Below are 19,344 nucleotides of genomic sequence, written 5' to 3'. Positions count from 1 at the left end.
CTTTAATTTCCTCTTTTTGTTAACTTTAAAGTTGAAAGTGCAAAAAGTCACCGGGGCAGGTTTGAATGTGATTGTTTATGTCTGATCTCTCCTGCTCGTCCCGTCCATCCGGCGCGGTGTCTCTCCCGCCGCTGCTCCCCGGCCCCGCCCCGCCCCGCCGGGACCGCCGGCAACGGGTTCCAAGCCGCCCCTCCAGGATCCAGGCATGCCGAGCAGCGACGCTCAGCAGCCGGATCTGAGCTTCAGCTCCCCGCGCCGCTCCTCCTCCTCCTCCTCCTCCTTTTCCTCCGCCTCCTCCGGGGAACGGGATGCGATGAGACTCCCCGCGGGTTCTCTCCCGCACCTGGCCGTGAGCGAACCGCGGGAAAAGAGCGGGATAAACGACGGCGGAAAATGACGTGATGGTTCCGGTCTGATGAAAGTGCCCGTGTGCGGCTGCGCGTCCGCGACCGGACCGAGCGGTTCTGAGGCGAACAGGGACGGAGCGCCGGGCGGAGGTAAGGCAGCTGCCCCGCAAATTTTTTTTTTTTTTTTTTTTTGCGGTAACGGGAGTCGAACCGATGGTGTGAGTAGTCTAATCCTGCAAGGATGTGGACGCCTGGAGTTCCAGACCCACCTGTCCTGCTTGCATGTCATTTTTAATTTTTTTTTTTTTTTTTTTTTTTGAAGACACGACAAAATTGTAGTGGATTGTTTTTTTTAATTTTTTTTTTTTTTTCTATATTAATAGCAAAAAAAAAAAAAAAATTCAGTCTTTGAAAACAAATTGGTGTTTGTTTGCACAGAGAATCTTGGAAACTGTCACTTTTGGAGTTATAAAAGTGCAGGAAGTGGATGGACGGTTGAAGGTGTGACTGGAGAGGCTGCAGCATCGCTTCGGGTCCCATTCATGTTCTTGTCTTTTACTTTTCCCAGGGGGCTTTGCTGCACAGCTGGAGGATTTTCATCCCCCCAGATGGTGACTTTTACAAGTAAGTGTGTCATATTCACACCATCTCCCTCTCTCTTTCTCTCATACGCACAGGTGTGAGACGTACAGCCAAACAGAAAATAAACTTTAAACCGTTTACTTCAAAGATATTCCCATAGCACGGCTGATCTGGGGTCTTCGGTACGACGCCGCTGTCCGTCACCCAAAGTGTTCACTTGTATCCCTGCTCTTGTATCATCAAGTGTGATCATTTGGATTTCAATGACCCCTACACACACTCCCACACACACTCCCCCTCTCCTTAGTCTGCGCACGGCGTTAACCCCTGCACTGCAGAACAATAGTCCTCTGGTACTCAACCAGGAAAAATGCAAAGTAAATAACACCGGGGCAATTATGACTCACTGTAACACTCCAAATACACAAAGCGATTGTGCTTGTTTTGATTTGTATTAAAAAAAAAAAAGGGCAAAGTGAATTCCATTTATGCTATTTAAAAATGACCCCCCCCCAACCCCCCCATTTGTTCTCTTTCTTGCCTCTGTTCCCCACTGCTGTGGCGGTGGGTGTCTGTCCTAGATGCGGCCGTGTTCCTCTCCTCACACGCTGAGATGAGTGCTTTCAGAGGTGGACGAGGCAGAAACTCCCGATTTTACGATCTGGCGAAATCGCCCCGTGATGGAAAAATATTGTTAAAGGGAACGATAGCTGAATAATTGAAGTGCCCGGGCTTTAAAATTGCAGGGACTCACTGTGATTTTCAGCGCATAGTTGGAGGCCACCTCAACGAAATATTCATATCATTATTTAAGAATGGATACGTGATGGATCCACTCAGGTGCCGTCACCCTCTCAAGGTCTGTGTCCTCTTCGCTTTCACTTTAAGGGGAATCTAAATCTATACACATTATTTTACTTGCGTTGTCATTCGGTGCTTTTATGAAGAGAATTTGAGCACAGGAGTTTTGTGTATGTATGTATTCATACCTAGATAAAGCCAAGGAGATAAGAAAAAAAAATGATAGGATGTTCTGCTGAAAGAAGCGCGAGGATGGAGAATAGAACATCTGCTTGTTCCATGTTTTGTAAATTGAAGGATTTAACGCTTTTCTCCCTTCGAGTTCACCGTGAATTGATTTTCTTTTGGGGAATCGACACTTTTACGCGTTCGTAGATACGCAGATGAAGAAGGAGAAAGTGAAAAGTAAGAAAAGCAGTGGACAAATTCTAGAGGCCATAATTAATTATTTTAGAGACAGCACAATATTCATTTTCGCAGGCTTTTCACAAAGTTTCTCGAGAATTGGGTTTTCATTCGTGACGGGATGAGGAGCTCCTCGTGTTTATGGAAAAAAAAAAACAACTAATTAACAAACTTTGTTACCGTTCCTGCAGCGTTCCGCAGCTTCGACCGCAGTTGGAAAAAAAAATTTAACGTCTGGAATCTTATTTCAGCCATGGCTCCCGGACAGGTATCGGGAGATTCTCCAGACTAACACTTTCAGGGGCCGGAGGGTGGGGGGCGTATTCCTCAGAACTGGGTGTGTTTCCAATTATAGGGGTGTTAATCTCACCATTGCCTCAAATTTCTTTCAAATACTCACTTCTGCTTTGCAACGTTTGGGTTTCCACTTAGCAACACTGAGACGTACATATCAGAAAATGGGGCGTCAACTCATTTTCACCGAGGCTGCATTGGCATAATGGTTGCCCTCAAAGGGCCAGATTAACAGCGCTAATGGAACAAAATGCAAAGTAATTTTAATCGATTAAACTACACATTGTTAAATAACTGTTTCTGTATTTATCATATTTCAAGTAACAAATATTACAGTCTGCTGCAATTCTTTGTTTTTCTTGGAGGCTAAAATATCCAATTTGGCTCCGTGTTTGGTGCCAAAATGCAGACATAGATTATACGCTTTTGTCCGACACGCCCTCATAAGACAGAAGACATACTGTTTGTTTTTTTTACCATGAAGTACAAACATGAATTCATTTAGCCGTCATTCCCGAAACAGTGATCTCCGTGCTTCAGTTTTTCTCTTCTTGGACATGTTAGGGTTATTTTGTGTCAATTTCTAAATTCCAATTTTCGGGGGAATCATTGACGTCTAGCCAGTGGTGAGTTACTGTTACCTTTGCGGATAACCTTGAAATGCATTGTTGGACATGTAGCTTATGATCAATTCAAGCTTTAAAGCTGCATAAAATTATTCTAAGGCAGTCATGCACAAGCTCTTACAGGCCACATGAAATAGTGACGCGGGACACATATTGCTCGTAGGCCTTGAGTTTGACACATGTCGGTTTAAGCGGCAATTCACCATCAAGGATCTCATCCCAAAAGACTTGAGACCCGCCGATGTTGTTTTTGTACAAACCGAACACTCGATGCATAAAATGCGAATTACACTGCACATTGCCCCCCCCCCCCCCCCCTTTTCCAGGGGTTAAACTAGAAGTCTTAAACACCTGCTGTACATTTTCCTCGACCTGAATTGCATAAGGAGTTTCACTTCCCCGGGCGGAGCAAAAAACATTTGCAATCAAACGACCCGCGGCTGTATGGATCGCTCTTCTATTGACGAGTCCAAAAGCTTTCGAGGGGAAGAACTTTCTGTCAATGGTATCGACACAGACAACGGTGATGGAGAAACACGCCGCCATTACTCTCATTGTGATTTCATGACTTGAATTAAAAGGGAAAAACTAGCCAGTGGGGATAAAAATGATTAAAACCTGTATTGATAAATACTAACATAAGCCGGTCTTCAATCAATACGTTTTACCATTTTGTTGTCATTGATCATTGTACTGTTGCCCCTTCTCTCCTCCCCTCTCTCATCCTATCCTCCTCCTTTCTCGTTTTCTAGTATAAATATCAATGGGCCCTAGGAATTGACAACTCTTTATCATCATTTCACCCAAATATCAACCCAAAGGACAAAAGCAATTGGCAACAAGCCTCTCCAAAATATGTTGCTATATGTCAGATTGATGGATGGATGAATAGAAAGTACTTTATTGATCCCAAAACTGGGAAATTTACTGCTAAGCACCAAAGTCATCCAGTTGTGGCTTCAGACCACATTCTGAAGATAATCTGCCGCTGAATTTTAGATCAAATATACAGATCTAGTCTGACATTATTCTCATCAAGGTTTCAAATGACAAAGCTAACAGATGCAATTTCTAATGTCAAACTATAACTTTAGGTCTGATGAAAGTTATAATTTAATTTCTGTCTCTGGGTTTAGCCTGATTTTCATGGTTTACCAGGGAATCATGTGGGATGGAAAGCTTTTAATCACCTTGTCGTCCCATATGTCCAACAAAAGTGATTTACCTCACCGCTTTTCAATCAGCGCTAGTGAGGGATGCGTAAATGTGTGTGTGTGTGCGCGCGTGTGTGTGTGTGTGTGTTCTCATTTGGCAGACTGCTAGGACCCTTTTGTTTCCCACAGAGAAGGCAAATTAAAATATGACACCTCTCTCTGCTGCCTCTCATCTCCCACTTTACCCCATCAAAGGATGACAAAACTGCTAAATATATCCCTGCAAGTGGAAGTTGAAACCTCTTCACCTCCGTCAGCCTGTGGAACATTACACATGTTTGAAAACATGTTATATAGGACGGAGCTGTTGTGGGCAGAACAAAAGAAAGAAGCATGTAATCCCACATTATTACGCCATCATAAAAAAACACTGCATCCCTCTGTATCAACAGACCAACTTGGCAGAAAATTTTCAAACAAAGGTAGTGACACGGCATCAGATATGAAAAAACACCAGGAAGTATATTTTGTATATCTGTTTGCTTTCAAACATGCCCTGCAGCTATTGGGCCGGATTTTTAAGACATCTTTTTCCACACTGCGTGCTGTCCTTCAGTGCAGTCCTGACCACCAACAGTTCCCCGGTTTGATCTCGACAGGTGGCCCCTCTGTTTGGTGTTTGACTGATTTCTAAATTATTAGTTATATATGCCTGTGAATGGTTATATGTCTCTTTATGGCCTACCAATGAAAGAGTGAATGATCGTCTGTCTCCATATGACACGTGAATAGTTGTATGTCTCACTATAATGTGTTGATGAGAGGGTGAATGGCTGTTTGATTGTATTAATTTGAATGAAGGAGTGATTGGTTGTATGTTTCCATATAACATGTAAATGAGAGTGAATGGTTGCTTGTTTCTAAATGTGTTCCTGTGATCAACCGGTGACAGATTTAAAATTGCCTCCAGCAACCAGCATGCAGGATAAGTGTTCATCCTTAAGTCATGGATGAATGTCAAAAATGCTACTGCAACATCAAATCATCCTTTTTTTCTTTCTTTCTTTCTTTTTTTTTTTAAAGAGCCAAACCACAATGAAGATGTTTTCCCAAACCCAAGCGATGGGTTTTTGTCTTTCTGGGTCATGTTTTTGAAAAGAACAGGATTCCCTTTCATCCCCCAGGGAAAACGTACCTTTCCAGGCAAAGACAGCGAGCCTCGGGACACAATCATATCCACCCGGGTGTCGGGGACTCTACTGCAAAATTAGAGGCAAAGAATAAAAGTAGCTTCACCACTGCGCACTGATGGAGCAGCGAGTGCGGATCGGGGGGTGGAAGTTTGGTTTCCATAACGATAATGAACTGTGACTAGTCGATGGCGGGAATCAGAGGACAAATCAGAGGACGTTGTTTATGCCAGGACATTCATCAGAAGGAGCTCTTCACTTCCGCCATGATGACCTGCCAAGCCATTTGCACTGTTTTTTTTTATGCAACACTAACGCCCTGTAGCCAATGAGGCGCTCTTTGGGGTGGGTTATTTCATTATTTTTCTGGAAACAACAGCCTTCGAAACACTCGAGATACAAATCCGGTGGGATTCATAATATCGGTGATTGGGTGTCGATCACTTCTTGGGTTGTTTGAGTGACACGTCGTCTCGCTCACGCGTTCAACTTGTTTCTTTCACTTCACTGTCACGATCACATCCCGAACGCACCCTTTTCCGCGGCCCTTTTGTTCTTTGTTTCGGCTCCTTCGCTCACCGGAGCAGGCTTGACAAGCACACTGTATGCCGGCCACCTGGGACTCGTACCGACTCAATGACATAAAGGGGAATTTGTTTTTTTCTGAAATCAGATGCCTGTCGGCTCTTCTGGGAAAATCCCCCTCGTCCCTTTTTGCTCCCGCCACTTATCCGCATCGGCAGTCGATGGCAGATCCTCTCTTTTACTTTCGGGTCACAGGCAAATGTGAGGGTTGTCGTGTGGGTGTGTTTGCTCATAATTGTGTTTGTTTGTATTCCCCCGATGAATTGGGCAGAACTGAAGCCACGCCGAGTCATACATGAACTGTGCCGGCTAAGACACTCTGACAGTGTCAGAGTAGAGTCTCCCAACCTCTGTCACTTGGCGTCTTTATCTCTCCAGTCTTTTGGAAACTCTCTAATCTGAGGCTTTACCACAACGCTCCCTTTCCAGCATAATTTGGTTGCATGTTAGTCAAAATTACTTATTTTCGGTCCAGGAGTGAATCCATTTCTTTGTCTGTGTCGATGTAAGTCAGCGCAGCTCATAATTTCTGCATAAATGCGCTATAGTCACTCGCCCCTTATAAACAAAGGTTTTATCATGCGAGAGAGCAGAGAGCCGAGCAGACGAAACTGATAGACCGAGAGAGGGAAAAGGTACCGTATGGGGAGAGGGGAGAAAGCGGCCGAAGGAGTGAATGGGCAACCGAGTAAAGAAAGAGACAAGAAACAGGAGGAGGAGCGGGGGGAAACGAATGACAGAAGTACGCGACGGTGGAATGAGGAACAGGAGAGACTTGACATCGCTTTTAACAACATTATCAGGGCCTGTGGTGTGTATAATTTAGTACGGTGACGCAATGCAGGAGCTGCACAGAGGGAGGGAGGCACATTCGACTCTCACACACTTTTCGCTCAGTTACCAAAGGCACTTAGGCATTCAGCTGTAAGATTTGTTGGTGTGTGTGTGCATTTTTTTTTTTTTTAATACAATCATTGTCAAGTGATGAGATATCGAATTGTAAAAGCTGGAAAAAAAACTGCAGATATTCAAGATATATCGCATTGTATATATGAATATAATACTCCCAAAACATATGAGATATCCATTGTGAAAGTGCACACCGACCGACACGGTAAAGTCCGACGCTTCAGGGCCAGTTTGTTCTTCGGTTTCTCGTGCGTCCTGTTATTATGTTTAGAAACACTGTGTTTATTCTATACCGGCGGCTGTTTTTTTTTTCCACGCTGATTTTCCTGATCTTTCACACCCGTCATTTTCATAAAATTCCAGATTTCTATTTACTATTTACAAAGACGAATTCGATTTGCTCCGGCTCTAGAGGCCGCAGTCGACGGCAACGGCCACATTCGCGTCAAGTCGAACGGATCCTCTATAATAGAAGTTAAGATGACAAAGCAACAAAGTAGTAAAAAGTACTTTTTTATTCTTTTTTTCACATCATACCAAGGACAACCTCAAGTTCAAAATAAGAACATAGAATGATGTCGTTTTACAAAATTGATGAGTTGTATTTTGTCGATACTTGTATCAAGCTATCGGTACACCTTCAGTAAATCCAGATATTGGAATGAGCTTCGATGCATGTAGCTCGTATGTCTGGTTGGGTTTCAGACACACTTACTAATGGGCGAATATTCTACGTAATGAAAGTCAGTTTGATCCATCTCCAGGAAAGGTTTTGTTTTTAGTATCTACTACCAAGCGACCGGCTTTTTATTTATCCCAGAGCACGGGGGGAGTCAGAGAAATCAATTCGGGGAAGAAAATGAGATGGCGAATTCCCCCATTTCTCGTCGGAAAAAAGTGGCAGAGCGGCGGCGCAATATCCATTTCGCCCTCAGACGGTTGAAGAGCAGAGAACGATGTGACCGCAGGCAGGCCGGAGGGCATGTGGCTCCGAAGCAGCCAACCTTAATGCGGCATTTGTTTTCACCTTCCGACAAGGTTAAACATGATGTGCCAGGAAGATTAAGCCATTTCATTTCACTGCAAATTACTGCCTTGAGACGCTCATAGCTTTTAGAAAATTACCTTAATATGGCAGTAATGAGAGAGAAGCTTGATATTTTTATCAATTTAATTGGGATAATTAAATGTTACTCTTCCACTGAGAAATATCTGGATGTTTTACTTAATCAACTTGAACAGAAGATGAACAAAGTCATCTGGTGCGGTGATTACAATAATGACAGTAATTAAAATGTTATTATCTTGCCAGAGCTTGGCTGCGTAAATTAGATGTAGTATATGTCGAAATCGTCATCATGACAAGATCGGAAAGTTTGTTTTCTGCATGCCCATGAATATTTAGATAATGTGTTTATTTGGGAAAACCGGGTCCTTTCAGCACTGATTAATTTCACCCTGTCAGATAGACGAGCTCATAAGGTCTACTTGAGGCAAAATGGAAGTTCGAGCGTATGCGGCAGAGATGATAATGATGCGCGCACGTGCCTGTTTGCGTGTGCGTGCTGGCACGCGCTTGTGTGGGCTTCTTGATTTCCTTTCATTTGCAGCATTCTCGCTCTCACGTGGCTCTGCCAATCAGCGCTTTTTTTGTTTGGGATTATGTGCCTTCACATCAGACAGCTGCGACGCTCGGCGAGGCTGGAGAAATGCGGATGCGTGACTGCAATTTGGCCGAGTGCGTCTTCCCCGTACGAATCCATTTTGGTTGTTTTGTTTCCTTTTTTAACCCCGAAGAGTGTCTGTGTGTGTCATACAGTATGCTCTCACATGTTCTTAACAGAACATTAAACTGCATGTATTTTTTATTAGTCTAAAGCAGGTATGTTTCTTAATGACTGGGCCGGAAGCCCTGAGAGGATGCTCACCCTTATTTATCTATTTAAAACATTTTTCAACCTCATTTTTAGTAATCCTGGAACAATTTGTAGGGCATGACATGTTTTTTTGGCACTGTGTTTTTAATTGCCATCATGGAAATGCCTGAGTGTTTTTTTTTTTTTTTTTTTTTTTTTTTTTTAAAGAGATTTGTAAAAGCTGCTCCTGTCACATTGCCTTCATGAATTTGAACAATTGCACTGCAAAAGATAGTTACTGGGGGGAAAAAAAACCAAAGCAGCATTTCATGCTCGAAATATAGATGTCTGCGCTAATAGGATAGCTAAAGGCAAAGGCAAATTAGCATTGATCGAAAAACCTTGGTAGCTAAAAGAGAGATGATACTGCAAACATTTCTCACCAAAAGTACATCTAATCTGTGCTAATAGCAATGGAGAGATTAAAATTAACCTGGGACAAGACGCGCTTTTCCATGGACTGGATCCCAATCCACTCATGTGGCTGAAGTACATATTACTAAATCATAAAAAAATAAAATATAATAAAAAAAGATGGTTTGAGGGGTGTTCACAAAAGCAACATACAAAAAACTTCCTGAAGAGGAATGAATTAATAAATAACACAGCATATCTGCGGGCAAACATTATTTTACAAAATTGAACATAGTTCCCCTTTTACTTCCATTGAGTAAAACTTTATATTATTCATCAATATAGGATGCAGAGATCTTAATCCATTCATTTGTGAAGTCACTAAAGGATTATTGTAATGGTCTTTTCTCTGGGTTGCTTAATAAGAGTGTCCAAGGCTTTCAAATAATTCAGAATGCAGCAGACTGTGTTCCAACAGGAACAAGTGGATTTGATCACAGTGCTCCAGGGCTGGCCTCTTCTTTCATGGCAGAGAGCAGACTTTAAGGTGCTATTCCTGACTTAACAAAACAAAAAGGCAATGGTAATACACCATTTCAGTTGTGCCTGTACGTGCCAAGCTGCGAGGGTTCTAGCCTTTTTGTCCCCAAGGTCTGGAAAAAGATGGTTGGCGCGGTGGTCTTTTCTTTTCGTGCACCGGCATTTTGGAACAGTCTATTCCTTGACATCAGGCAGGCCGACGCCGGTGAATCTTTACAGCAAACCTGAAGACCCACTTGTTTGCCGCTGCATACGAGTCCTGAGAGGTGTTTGTGTGGGCGAGGTGTGTTTTCTGGGTGGCCCAGTGAAGGGTTCTGGTTCGATCCATAACCGAGGGCCTTTCTTTGTGGAGTCTCCATGTTGTCCCCCTGTCTGCTTGTGTTTCTTTCCAGCTCTCCAGTTTCCTCCCATGTTTCCAAAAAACACACAATAGGTTCGCTGCCTGCTTCTAACCCAGGCATGAGTAAGGGCGTTGGAAGTTTGCCTGGAATTTTATTATGATTAAAGCTTGTTTATTTTTACTTTTCCCTAAAATATTTACGGTTTTTAAAGAATACAGTATCAGCCGGCGGCAGTTGTGCGTCCAGGTGGACCGAATCAGCTGACAAGGGGAAGCTCTAGAAAAAGCGCTGAAAACCGTGACTACCGAGGCAAGTTTTATGCTCGGATTCAAACTAGCGATTAGCCATGTTTCCAAACCTCTGAAAGACGGCACACAAAGTGATATTAAAGCAGACATTCAGCATCATAAACACCTAGAAAGCCGTCACAGATCGACTTAAGTTCACTGACCAACATCTTCGATCCTTTCTGAGAATCACCACAACAAAACTAACTCCTGACTTTGATTCATTGGCAAGAAAGGAAGATCAACAACTCTGTTCCCACTGAAAGTGAAAAAGACTTTCTCTACCCTGCTATGAAATCAGTGCATTTGGAAAACAACTTGCACAATGAGCCTTGCATGTCCATGCTTTGCTAAAAGGCCAAACCCTTTTATGTAATGGCTTTTACATGTACTTCTATTCTACGTCATTTATATTAGTTGACACAAACACTCCATCCATCTGTTCCTGGCCCGGCCCCTCGCTCGAACTTAAGAACTCATTGTGGCCCGCGAGTTAAAAGGTTTGCTCACCCTTGTTCTAACCCCGTCGGGTCCCTCATTACAGGATAGTCTGAATTAATAAATTGAATGCGTCTATTAATTATTGTCCTCCTCCTCGATTGTCACTTGTACAGTATTATTATGGAAAGTGCTTCATAGATGTATTTATTATTATTATCAATATGATATAGACGCTTGGAAAAATGTTGGCAGAAACAACAACAAAACAACAGGGATAATCAAAAATTGACACTAAGAGACTGAGAGAGCCATAGAAATCCCTAAGAATAAGTGAAAAATACAATAAATCCCAACAGCTGAAAACAATGTAAATGAGAACATTTTAGAGAAATAATGAAATAAATAAAAACAATTTCTGCTCGAAGGCGCCATCAAATTAAGATTCAGATTAAAAAGTGCCCTTGAGTTGAAGAAACACTGCGAGGCCCACACTCTGCCCTGCAGTTAGAAAAAAAACAACCAGACGCTTCTCAAATTGACAACTGTGGACGCAAACTCGAGAGGTACTTGAAGTGTGATTAGTCTGCCGTGGCGTTAGTTCGCCCATGCATTCATCACGCTGATCCCTCCTCAGCCTCCATATGTTTTCACTCAAGTGGCACTTTGTGATTCTGTCAGAGCATTCTGTTGTTATTTTTAATTATTATCCTTACTGTAGGGACTTTAATTATAAATTGTTTGCCAACAGATGCAGATTTGCGTCTCATACTGTATGAAAATGCAGCTTTTTTTTATACTTTTATACTTGTCCTTTCCTTTTCTGATAATGAAATGGAATTAAACTACACCTCGGTGTACTGCAGTGTATTTATGCAATGTAATGTTCAGTTCTCAAGGAAATAATGTGTTGTATTTCAATACATTTCAAAAATGTTTGCTGTGTTAGTAACATAATTTTTCTTTCCTTTTGCTGTTACTGATAACACCTAAAACATAAGAATTAATGTTGTCAAATATCCATGACTGTAATCTACCTCTTGTTTTTTTTTTCTTATTTTAATATTGTTAGCATTTGTAGAAATTGAAATATAATTGGTTTAAAACAGTGAAAAATTGCTGTTACAAAGGGACGGGATGTGTGTGCGATTTTACTGAAAAGTGAAAAATAGTATCTGTGAATAATACTAAAAAGAGCACTTTTTCCTCCGAAGACGAGATGCACCACAATTTGCAAAGAAGAGCAGAGGGTTACAACTGTAACATGATAGATATAAGACAAACAAATGCTCAAATCAAAATGTGGCTTCCCATTATGTCAAGGTTGTCACGTCTCGCACAGGTGAGCCGTTTTTACAAGACGGTAATGGAGGTCAAACACCAAAGTATGTGCTGCTGCCAAATCTTTCCCACTGTTCACTGTCTCCTCCTTCCCTCCCGCAGGAGCTCAGGTAAAAGGAGGTTCTGGGAGCAACAAGTTACTGTCCTGTCATGGTTTCCGACCATCTCACACTCCTCCATCTCTGCGTCTCCCACTGTCTTCTAATGTAAGTGACCCCCCGTCGGGTTAGACGCGACTGCACCCCAAAGAGGTTAACAGATAAGCGGCTAAACTGAAAACATGTAACGCACAGCGTATATAAATCCTGACTCATATTGGAGGAAAAGCCCAGAGAGTCCGACTGTTAAATTAAAGATAAATATTCTTTACGACTAACCTTTAATTATCCTTTTTGTATGTGTGGGAGTCGATACACGGCAAAAGCAAAAGAACACTATTTCTCTGATGAAAATCAACCTTCCTGTCCACCCATCGATGACTATTCAAAGCTGCACATCTGAAAAATTGTCAGGTGGTGGACATTTGAGCCAATTTTTAGGGGAAAAGGTTCACAAAGCTGTTTCACTGACACTGACAATGTATACAGTGTCTCTACATCCAGCTCATTGCTTGTAAAAAGGACAAATAATCATCATTAAAGGCCTGTCTGCACATAATGTTACTTCTGCCTGTAGAAAAAGCATTATAACCGAGATCTTAGATTCACCTTTTTCCGCAACGCAGCCCCGAATCATCTTATTTACCAAAGCACAATGAACCAGTTGCCTAATGCATCTCGCAGAGACTAGATTTTAAATCAAACGTATTCAGCAGCTGGAAAAAATCGGAGACAAAAGAGTGAACCAAAAGGGTCTGAGTCTGTGGTGTTTTTCTGATTCCCTGAAAGAGTGTGAGCGCGTGTGTCTGTGTGTGTGTGTGTGTGTGTGTGTGTGTGTGTGTGTGTGTGTGTGTGTGTGTGTGCGCGCACTGCAGCTCGCAGAGCTTCAAGCTGACGATCTATGAACTTGTCAGAATTGTGCCGGCGTCATTGCCAGGACCAGCCATGCAGTTGTCTGTCTTGGGCCTCGGGACCCGTCGCCCTAGTCGGTAACCAGAGCAATGTGGAAGAATACTAATTGTGCTATTTCCGTCCATCCTGGCCTACTGCAGGACATCCTGATATGTCTGATTTAAAATGCCACGATGGAGAGTGAATATTCAATTTCAGAGCCTGTCAGCTGGACAGCGAATCCTCTCATTTTGCGCATCATTTCACCGTATCAGGCTCTCGGATCACATCACACGCGTCTTCACTCCCCGGCCGTCGGACAGCGGAGACGGCGAGACCTCGCTGACATAACAAGCAATCACACAGATGCTTCCTCTGGCTGGTAGTCATGGTGATGGTAATATTATTATTAAAGTGATAAAGGGGTAACATCAAGCGAAGTGACGATTCTTGTCTCTTTATACTTCGCTCGGATGCTGTCCCATAAAATAATGCCAATGACCGGCGCCACATCCCAGCTATTTAAAAGCATGTTTTACATGAACGCGGGCCTTGAGATCAGAAGTACGTAGGGTTGCTAACATGGAAACTGCACACTGTCTCCTCAAGTGACACGTGGATAAAAATCTCTGAATAGCCATAAATTCAAAATCCAGCGCTTTGCCCGAGTCCTTTTTCCATCAAATCATATTGCACAAAAATGCAGTACCAGCTCTTCTAGTTACAAACACTACATTGTGCTGTCTTGGCTTGTTGCCCCATGGTTTAAAGGACAAGAAACACCTTTCTGAGACTCTTAAAGTGGACATTTATTGTAATTCGTTAGCCATCTGTCGGTGTGAGGCCATAAAGAACCCCATCTGTATGATAACAGCTGCATAATAACCCACAAGTTACAACACGTTTCATCAGTTGAGTTACATCACGATGGTACATGAATGTACTAATTCTGCCGACATTACACACATTATAGAAACCTTTGTCGGACATGCGGTTCTGCGGTAAAATCCCCGCAGTGTTTCCGCCTCTGTCATTTCCATTGCGAACATTGAAGAAACTAATTTACTTTTGACCGTCTTTATATTTCTTTTCCTTTGTCCTTCCATCTGTGTGTTGACTTTTTCTCCCTGAAGGGTTTGATGGGGAGCTGGTCGAATGTCAGCGGGAACTATCGTCATAAGTGGAGGAATTCTTGCCGGAGTGATACTGCTGTGCATCGTAGCAGTACTCTGTTACTGTAGACTCCAGGTATCACCCAGTCACATCGTGTGTGTGTGTGTGTGTGTGTGTGTGTGTGTGTGTGTGTGTGTGTGTGTGTGTGTGTGTGTGTGTGTGTGTGTGTGTGTGTGTGTATGTGTATGTGAGAGAGAGAGAGGGAGAGAATGAAACCAATATGACCTATAATTAAAATAAAGTGCTTAATTCCATTAACTATTAATCTGAATTGTTTATTCTCATGTGTAGGTGATTTTTTTCCCTATATTTTGATCTGTCCTTATTGATTTTCAGCTATTTTAGGTGATTTCAAGGTTTTTTAAGGTAATATCCTATTTGTTTTGTTATATTGTGCAGACTGTTGTAAATTATAGCCAATTTAATGGTTTTAGATTTTAGTTAAGTGAATTTGGAAAAAAGGTGACTGGTGAAAATAATTGATTTAATTTGGAAATAGTTATATCTTAACAGGCAATGAAAATAAAGTAGTTTCTTGCTAATGATGCTGATGGTAGTTATTGATTTTTACCCTGAGTAAAGATTGTGGGTCATTACAGCGGCCTCGAACAACTTGTGTTGTTCGTATTGTGTTTTTGGGTTGTTGTTTTTTTTCGTCTGTTTGTGTTTTTACAATTTAGCCTACAATTTTTCGGTTTTGGGTATTTCCTGTCAATCCGAAATTTGATCTGATTTCTGAAAACCCTCGCCTTGCCTCCACTTTAGGAACCTGTGGACTGTCTGTGTGTCTCTTTCCGCAGTATTACTGCTGTAAGAAAAATGATTCTGAGGTGGACCTGGGCTCCGCAGTAGGAGCCGACCCTCTCTCTCACTTCCCCTGCAGCACTTGCAACGCCCTAGCTAATGACGGCACCGCCATCACGCCCGTTTCTCTGGATCAGCTGGAGGCCGGATCCCGACATAACCACTGCCCCACCTGCTCGCCGTACAACCTCCGGTCAGGACACAAAGACAACATGCTTAACGGAGGCGAGCGGCTGGGCTTCCATACCTACTACGAGAACCCCTCCGTCTCTCTTCCTCTCTCGGCTAACTACAGCCCAAAGCACATGTTCCCTCCTCCTCCACGTTCCTACAGCACCGTGGTCTGACCTCTGATACGCAGATCCAAAATTTCAGTGACATATTGACTGACTCGTGACTGACATTTATACCCCTGGCACGTAATCTTTTGAGTTGGACCAAAGCATTTTTTCCAATAACCTTGTGCAAGAGATGGACTATGATACACAATTTTACACGCACACACGCCCACATGTATGCCGACACAGCCTGCCCACTGGAGCCACAGATTCACTGACTAGTTCATCCTGGGGAGTCGGCCCACTGGGGGAGCCTTTGTGTGGGAGCTAATCCGTGGACCAAAGCCCCGGGGAGCTGAATATACTGTAGCTCCGTGCAGCGGTGTCTGATCAGCAGGGAGACCGAAAAATGTTCGCACAACCTCAGGTTGTTTCACTCAAACCATTTGAAATGAGGTCCTTAGCAATAAAAGCTAAATCCCGCTGCGATACAGTGATTCAAGCCATGTTTGAAGGTGGTCGGGAGCATTTCGTACAGCACAAAGACATGGGTGCACTTAGCATTTTTATGTTTTGGGTTGACTAAATTACTACTTTCCTTTTTTTTTTTTTTTTTTTAATTACTCAACACAAACAGGAGTAGTTTAATTTTCCTTTTTTACTCTTGTGCGTAGGCTAAAAAATCTGACCTTTAGATAATCCGAAAAAAAAATGCTGTTTTTTTCAAACAGTAAAATTTTGTACAGTTCGGATTTTTTTCTCTCACCTCCTAGCCATATTGTTTTAACCTATTTGCTGATTTCAATGTAATGTTCCTGTTTTTTTGTTTTTTTTCATCTGTTTTTGTAAACCAAACACTTGTGTTTTATTAATGGGCTGACAGTCATGTTATTTAATCAAATTCTTCAGCGAAAATACATGTTTATTTCCCTGGGGGCTTATTTGAAAACGATTTTCCAGCACAATGCATTGGAGAGGAATTATAACTCCAAAAAGAAAAGTGCTAAATCATAGAAGTATTTACCTTGACTAAGATAATATGCAAGGCCATTTTAACAAAATGCAGTCCCAAGTTGTTGGCAGATCAGCATTTGAATGATTAATTTCCACTTCATTATGAAAGTTCTCTCCCTCCACTTCACATTTAAAAATATCCAGATAATGCAAGGGTGTTATCCACAACTCTTCAGAAATTACTACATGGAATAATAATGCTTAAGTTTTAAGAGCGGACACCTGGAAGCAACTATCAGGAAGGCAGTGGCGACCAAGCCAATTATAAAGCTATTTCAATGATTGTGTGTGCTTGCTAGAGATCCACTCATCAAATCTACTGTCATTCTCCCCACCAAGAAAACAATAATCAAACTCTCTATAATACAACTGGCATAAAAGCATTTTGTCTACCAATCATCAACAAGGTGAATGTTGGTTGATAAGCACCCCGCATTGTATATCAACACAATCAACACAACTCTTTTATTTTATTTTATTTTTGTGTGTGTCTTTGATTCTGTTTTCCACGATCATTTTCTACATGCAAAAAACAAAACTGGCAGGGCCGCAGCTGAAAGCGAAACAATAGCTGACTTTCACTATGAGGTGAGCACTAGAACTGCCCGACAAGGGCTTCCCTGTATGTGTTCCCCTAAAAAGAAAGAAAAGAAGAAAGAGAGAGAGAGAAAAATATTGACGACTGAACCATCGGTGGAGGAATATAGAAGTCACAGATACGAACCAGTCCCCGGGAGACATTGTTATAAGAAGTGTAACGTTCTATGGTCTATTTTTCAAATGGTAAAGCCTCATTGTTTTATTGTGAAGACCCGGGGAATATTTGCGTGTGATTTCAGTGTCTCCGGGGCGGCCATGAAGGGGGCAGGGCAGCAATACTGGAAGTCAGCTTTCAAACTTCACCCTCCGAGTTTCTATTGTCCCCTCCATTCATACATATCGAGGGTCCCCATCCCCTGCTACTGTACAAGAGGGCTAACACTTCTTTTGTGTGTGTGTGTGTGTGTGTGTGTGTCAGTCTTCCTCGGTGGTTTCCCCACACCGTTGCTCACTCAGCGTAAAATCTCACGGTTTCACGTGTGGCCTCAGGCAGTGAAACCCCAGAGAGCAGAGTCTCCTGTCTCTTCCTGATGTACTTCAACTATTTTCCATGTTGACAGGTGGCCTGAGGCTGGGGGGGGTTGGAAGGAGGCTTGAGATATTTGGATCCTGTAAGATATTTTGTCCAGCTAGAATCTCAGTTTTTTTGTATCTACCAGCCACTCTTATCGGCTACAGTCCAGTGAAGAGAATGCAGTGTTAGCCCACAGCATATGCCTGAATCTATATATTTATAAAGAGTGTTGTAGTATTTTGTGACAGACGTCAGGGTTTTTAGTGAGTTTGTGCCAAATGTGACTTTTCCTGTGCTTTTCTGCTTTTCGTCCACCCCGGTTTCCTCCTGTGCGTCATGGGGAGGAATCGAGTATTAGATCATGGAAGAAGCACCTTTGGAGCTCCAATTTCACTTGCAGTTTGTCTTAAAGGAAACGAAAATGTGAAGCGCGTATTTCCGATGGAAGACTGTTTGTTGAGTGACATTTAGAATATATTTATCCGATGTATCCTCACACGTTATTGTTGCCACTGAGCTTTAAGCTTCATTTTCACGATGAATCTTTCCCCCACTTCCGTCTTCCAATGTGTCATGTTTTCACCGAAGAAAATTATTTTATTTTGGTGTTTCTTCTACTAGAATCTTGTGTACAAAAGAAAAATACTTCCCACACACAACAAGAAAAAAATGAATTGTTTCACAATTACATAACAATATCTTGAGAAAATGAAAGAACCGACCGTTCTGTTCTGTTTTTTTAAAGAGAATACTATCACAGTTTTTTCTTTAATGACTCATGTTTACCAAGTTCTGTCTTTTCCCCCCAAATTTCTAAACTAATGAGAGCATATCATTATGTTGTCATGGAGGTTTTTTAGGAAGTTATTCTGTAGTAAGAGATATCAATTACAGGCAAAGGTATGCTTAATATTATTTATATGTCCACACAGTGTAGGTGTTTACAATATACTGCACAAGAGTAAGTAGTTTTATTGCCACTGGTTATGTCATCATTGCACCGTTGCTGTATAAGGACCGACCTTTGACCCTTTTTTTTCACACCTTTGTTTTGACTGCTGCAAATGGCATTTTTCTGATTTTTCTGTATTTTAATATAGCTCCTGTTTTAATAGTTTTAAGATACGTTGATAGAGTGAACTAAAACGTCACCGTGTTCACGACCTTTTTTTCTGAAGAGGAATAAATGTTTATATCCAGCTGAACCGGTGCGTGTGTCTGCTTGTGGGCAATTTGTGTGTGTGTGTTAAACACGTTTAACCCGTCGGCATTTATTGTTTCATTATCGTCCCAGTTTTTTTTTTTTTTTTTCAATCTTTGCAAAAATAATATAAACGATGTCAGGATGCCAATTTGATATCAGTTCAAATTATCCTGGCTATGTTATTCTCAATACACCTACTTTATGTATAGAACACAAAATGCATAGATATGTAGTCAGGAAATTATGTCATTTTTAGGAGAGTGTGTGGATGCGTGTGCGTTTGTGTGTGTCACTCCACATGCCCACTCAGAATAACACGGGTTGATGAAACATGTTTCCCAATCTAAACTTAAAAAACCTCAAACCATGAATAAACAGTCAAACTGCAAAGAGAAGTGGAAAAGAATGGCTTTCAGCAGCACTGAGAAAGGGAAGTGAAAGGCGAGTAAAGTGGAAAAAGAGCAAAAAAGAAACATGAGAAAAAGGGGGAGAACCTGAGCAAGAAACCCCTTTGGGACGGAAGTGTTGATTCCTCTTTTATCCTCTCTTAATGCTCTAGTATTCTCTGGCTTTACCTGCTGGACCTGTTTGCTCCAGAACAACAAGAAACTGGCAGGAGTGTCACGACGACACCCCGGGGTGAAATACCCCAAATACC

The 19,344-nt window shown here is 42.0% G+C and overlaps 1 protein-coding gene across 1 annotated transcript; it reads left to right on the top strand.

Moving 5' to 3' along the window:
• The first annotated feature begins 222 nt into the window (after positions 1 to 222).
• Positions 223 to 18,687, top strand: LOC147237907 (protein FAM163A-like). Its single transcript, XM_086155967.1, has 5 exons — positions 223 to 497; positions 916 to 971; positions 12,213 to 12,316; positions 14,233 to 14,347; positions 15,073 to 18,687. Exons 4-5 carry the CDS (start codon positions 14,255 to 14,257, stop codon positions 15,421 to 15,423), a joined length of 444 nt encoding a protein of 147 aa, XP_086012093.1. The 5' UTR covers positions 223 to 497; positions 916 to 971; positions 12,213 to 12,316; positions 14,233 to 14,254; the 3' UTR covers positions 15,424 to 18,687.
• The last annotated feature ends 657 nt before the right edge of the window (positions 18,688 to 19,344 follow it).

Source organism: Fistularia commersonii, chromosome 1 (assembly GCF_037954325.1).
Source record: "Fistularia commersonii isolate RoL2024-O1a breed Wild chromosome 1, RoL_Fcom_v1.0, whole genome shotgun sequence".
Taxonomy (NCBI): Eukaryota; Metazoa; Chordata; class Actinopteri; order Syngnathiformes; family Fistulariidae; genus Fistularia; species Fistularia commersonii.
This window is presented reverse-complemented; position numbering and strand designations above follow the sequence as displayed.

Bases quoted from the DNA above. Each gene is read 5' to 3' on its own strand.
- LOC147237907 (XM_086155967.1), top strand. From the start codon at position 14,255: ATGTCAGCGGGAACTATCGTCATAAGTGGAGGAATTCTTGCCGGAGTG. The intron at 14,348-15,072 runs GTATCACCCAGT...CTCTTTCCGCAG, and splicing joins TCTGTTACTGTAGACTCCAG to TATTACTGCTGTAAGAAAAA.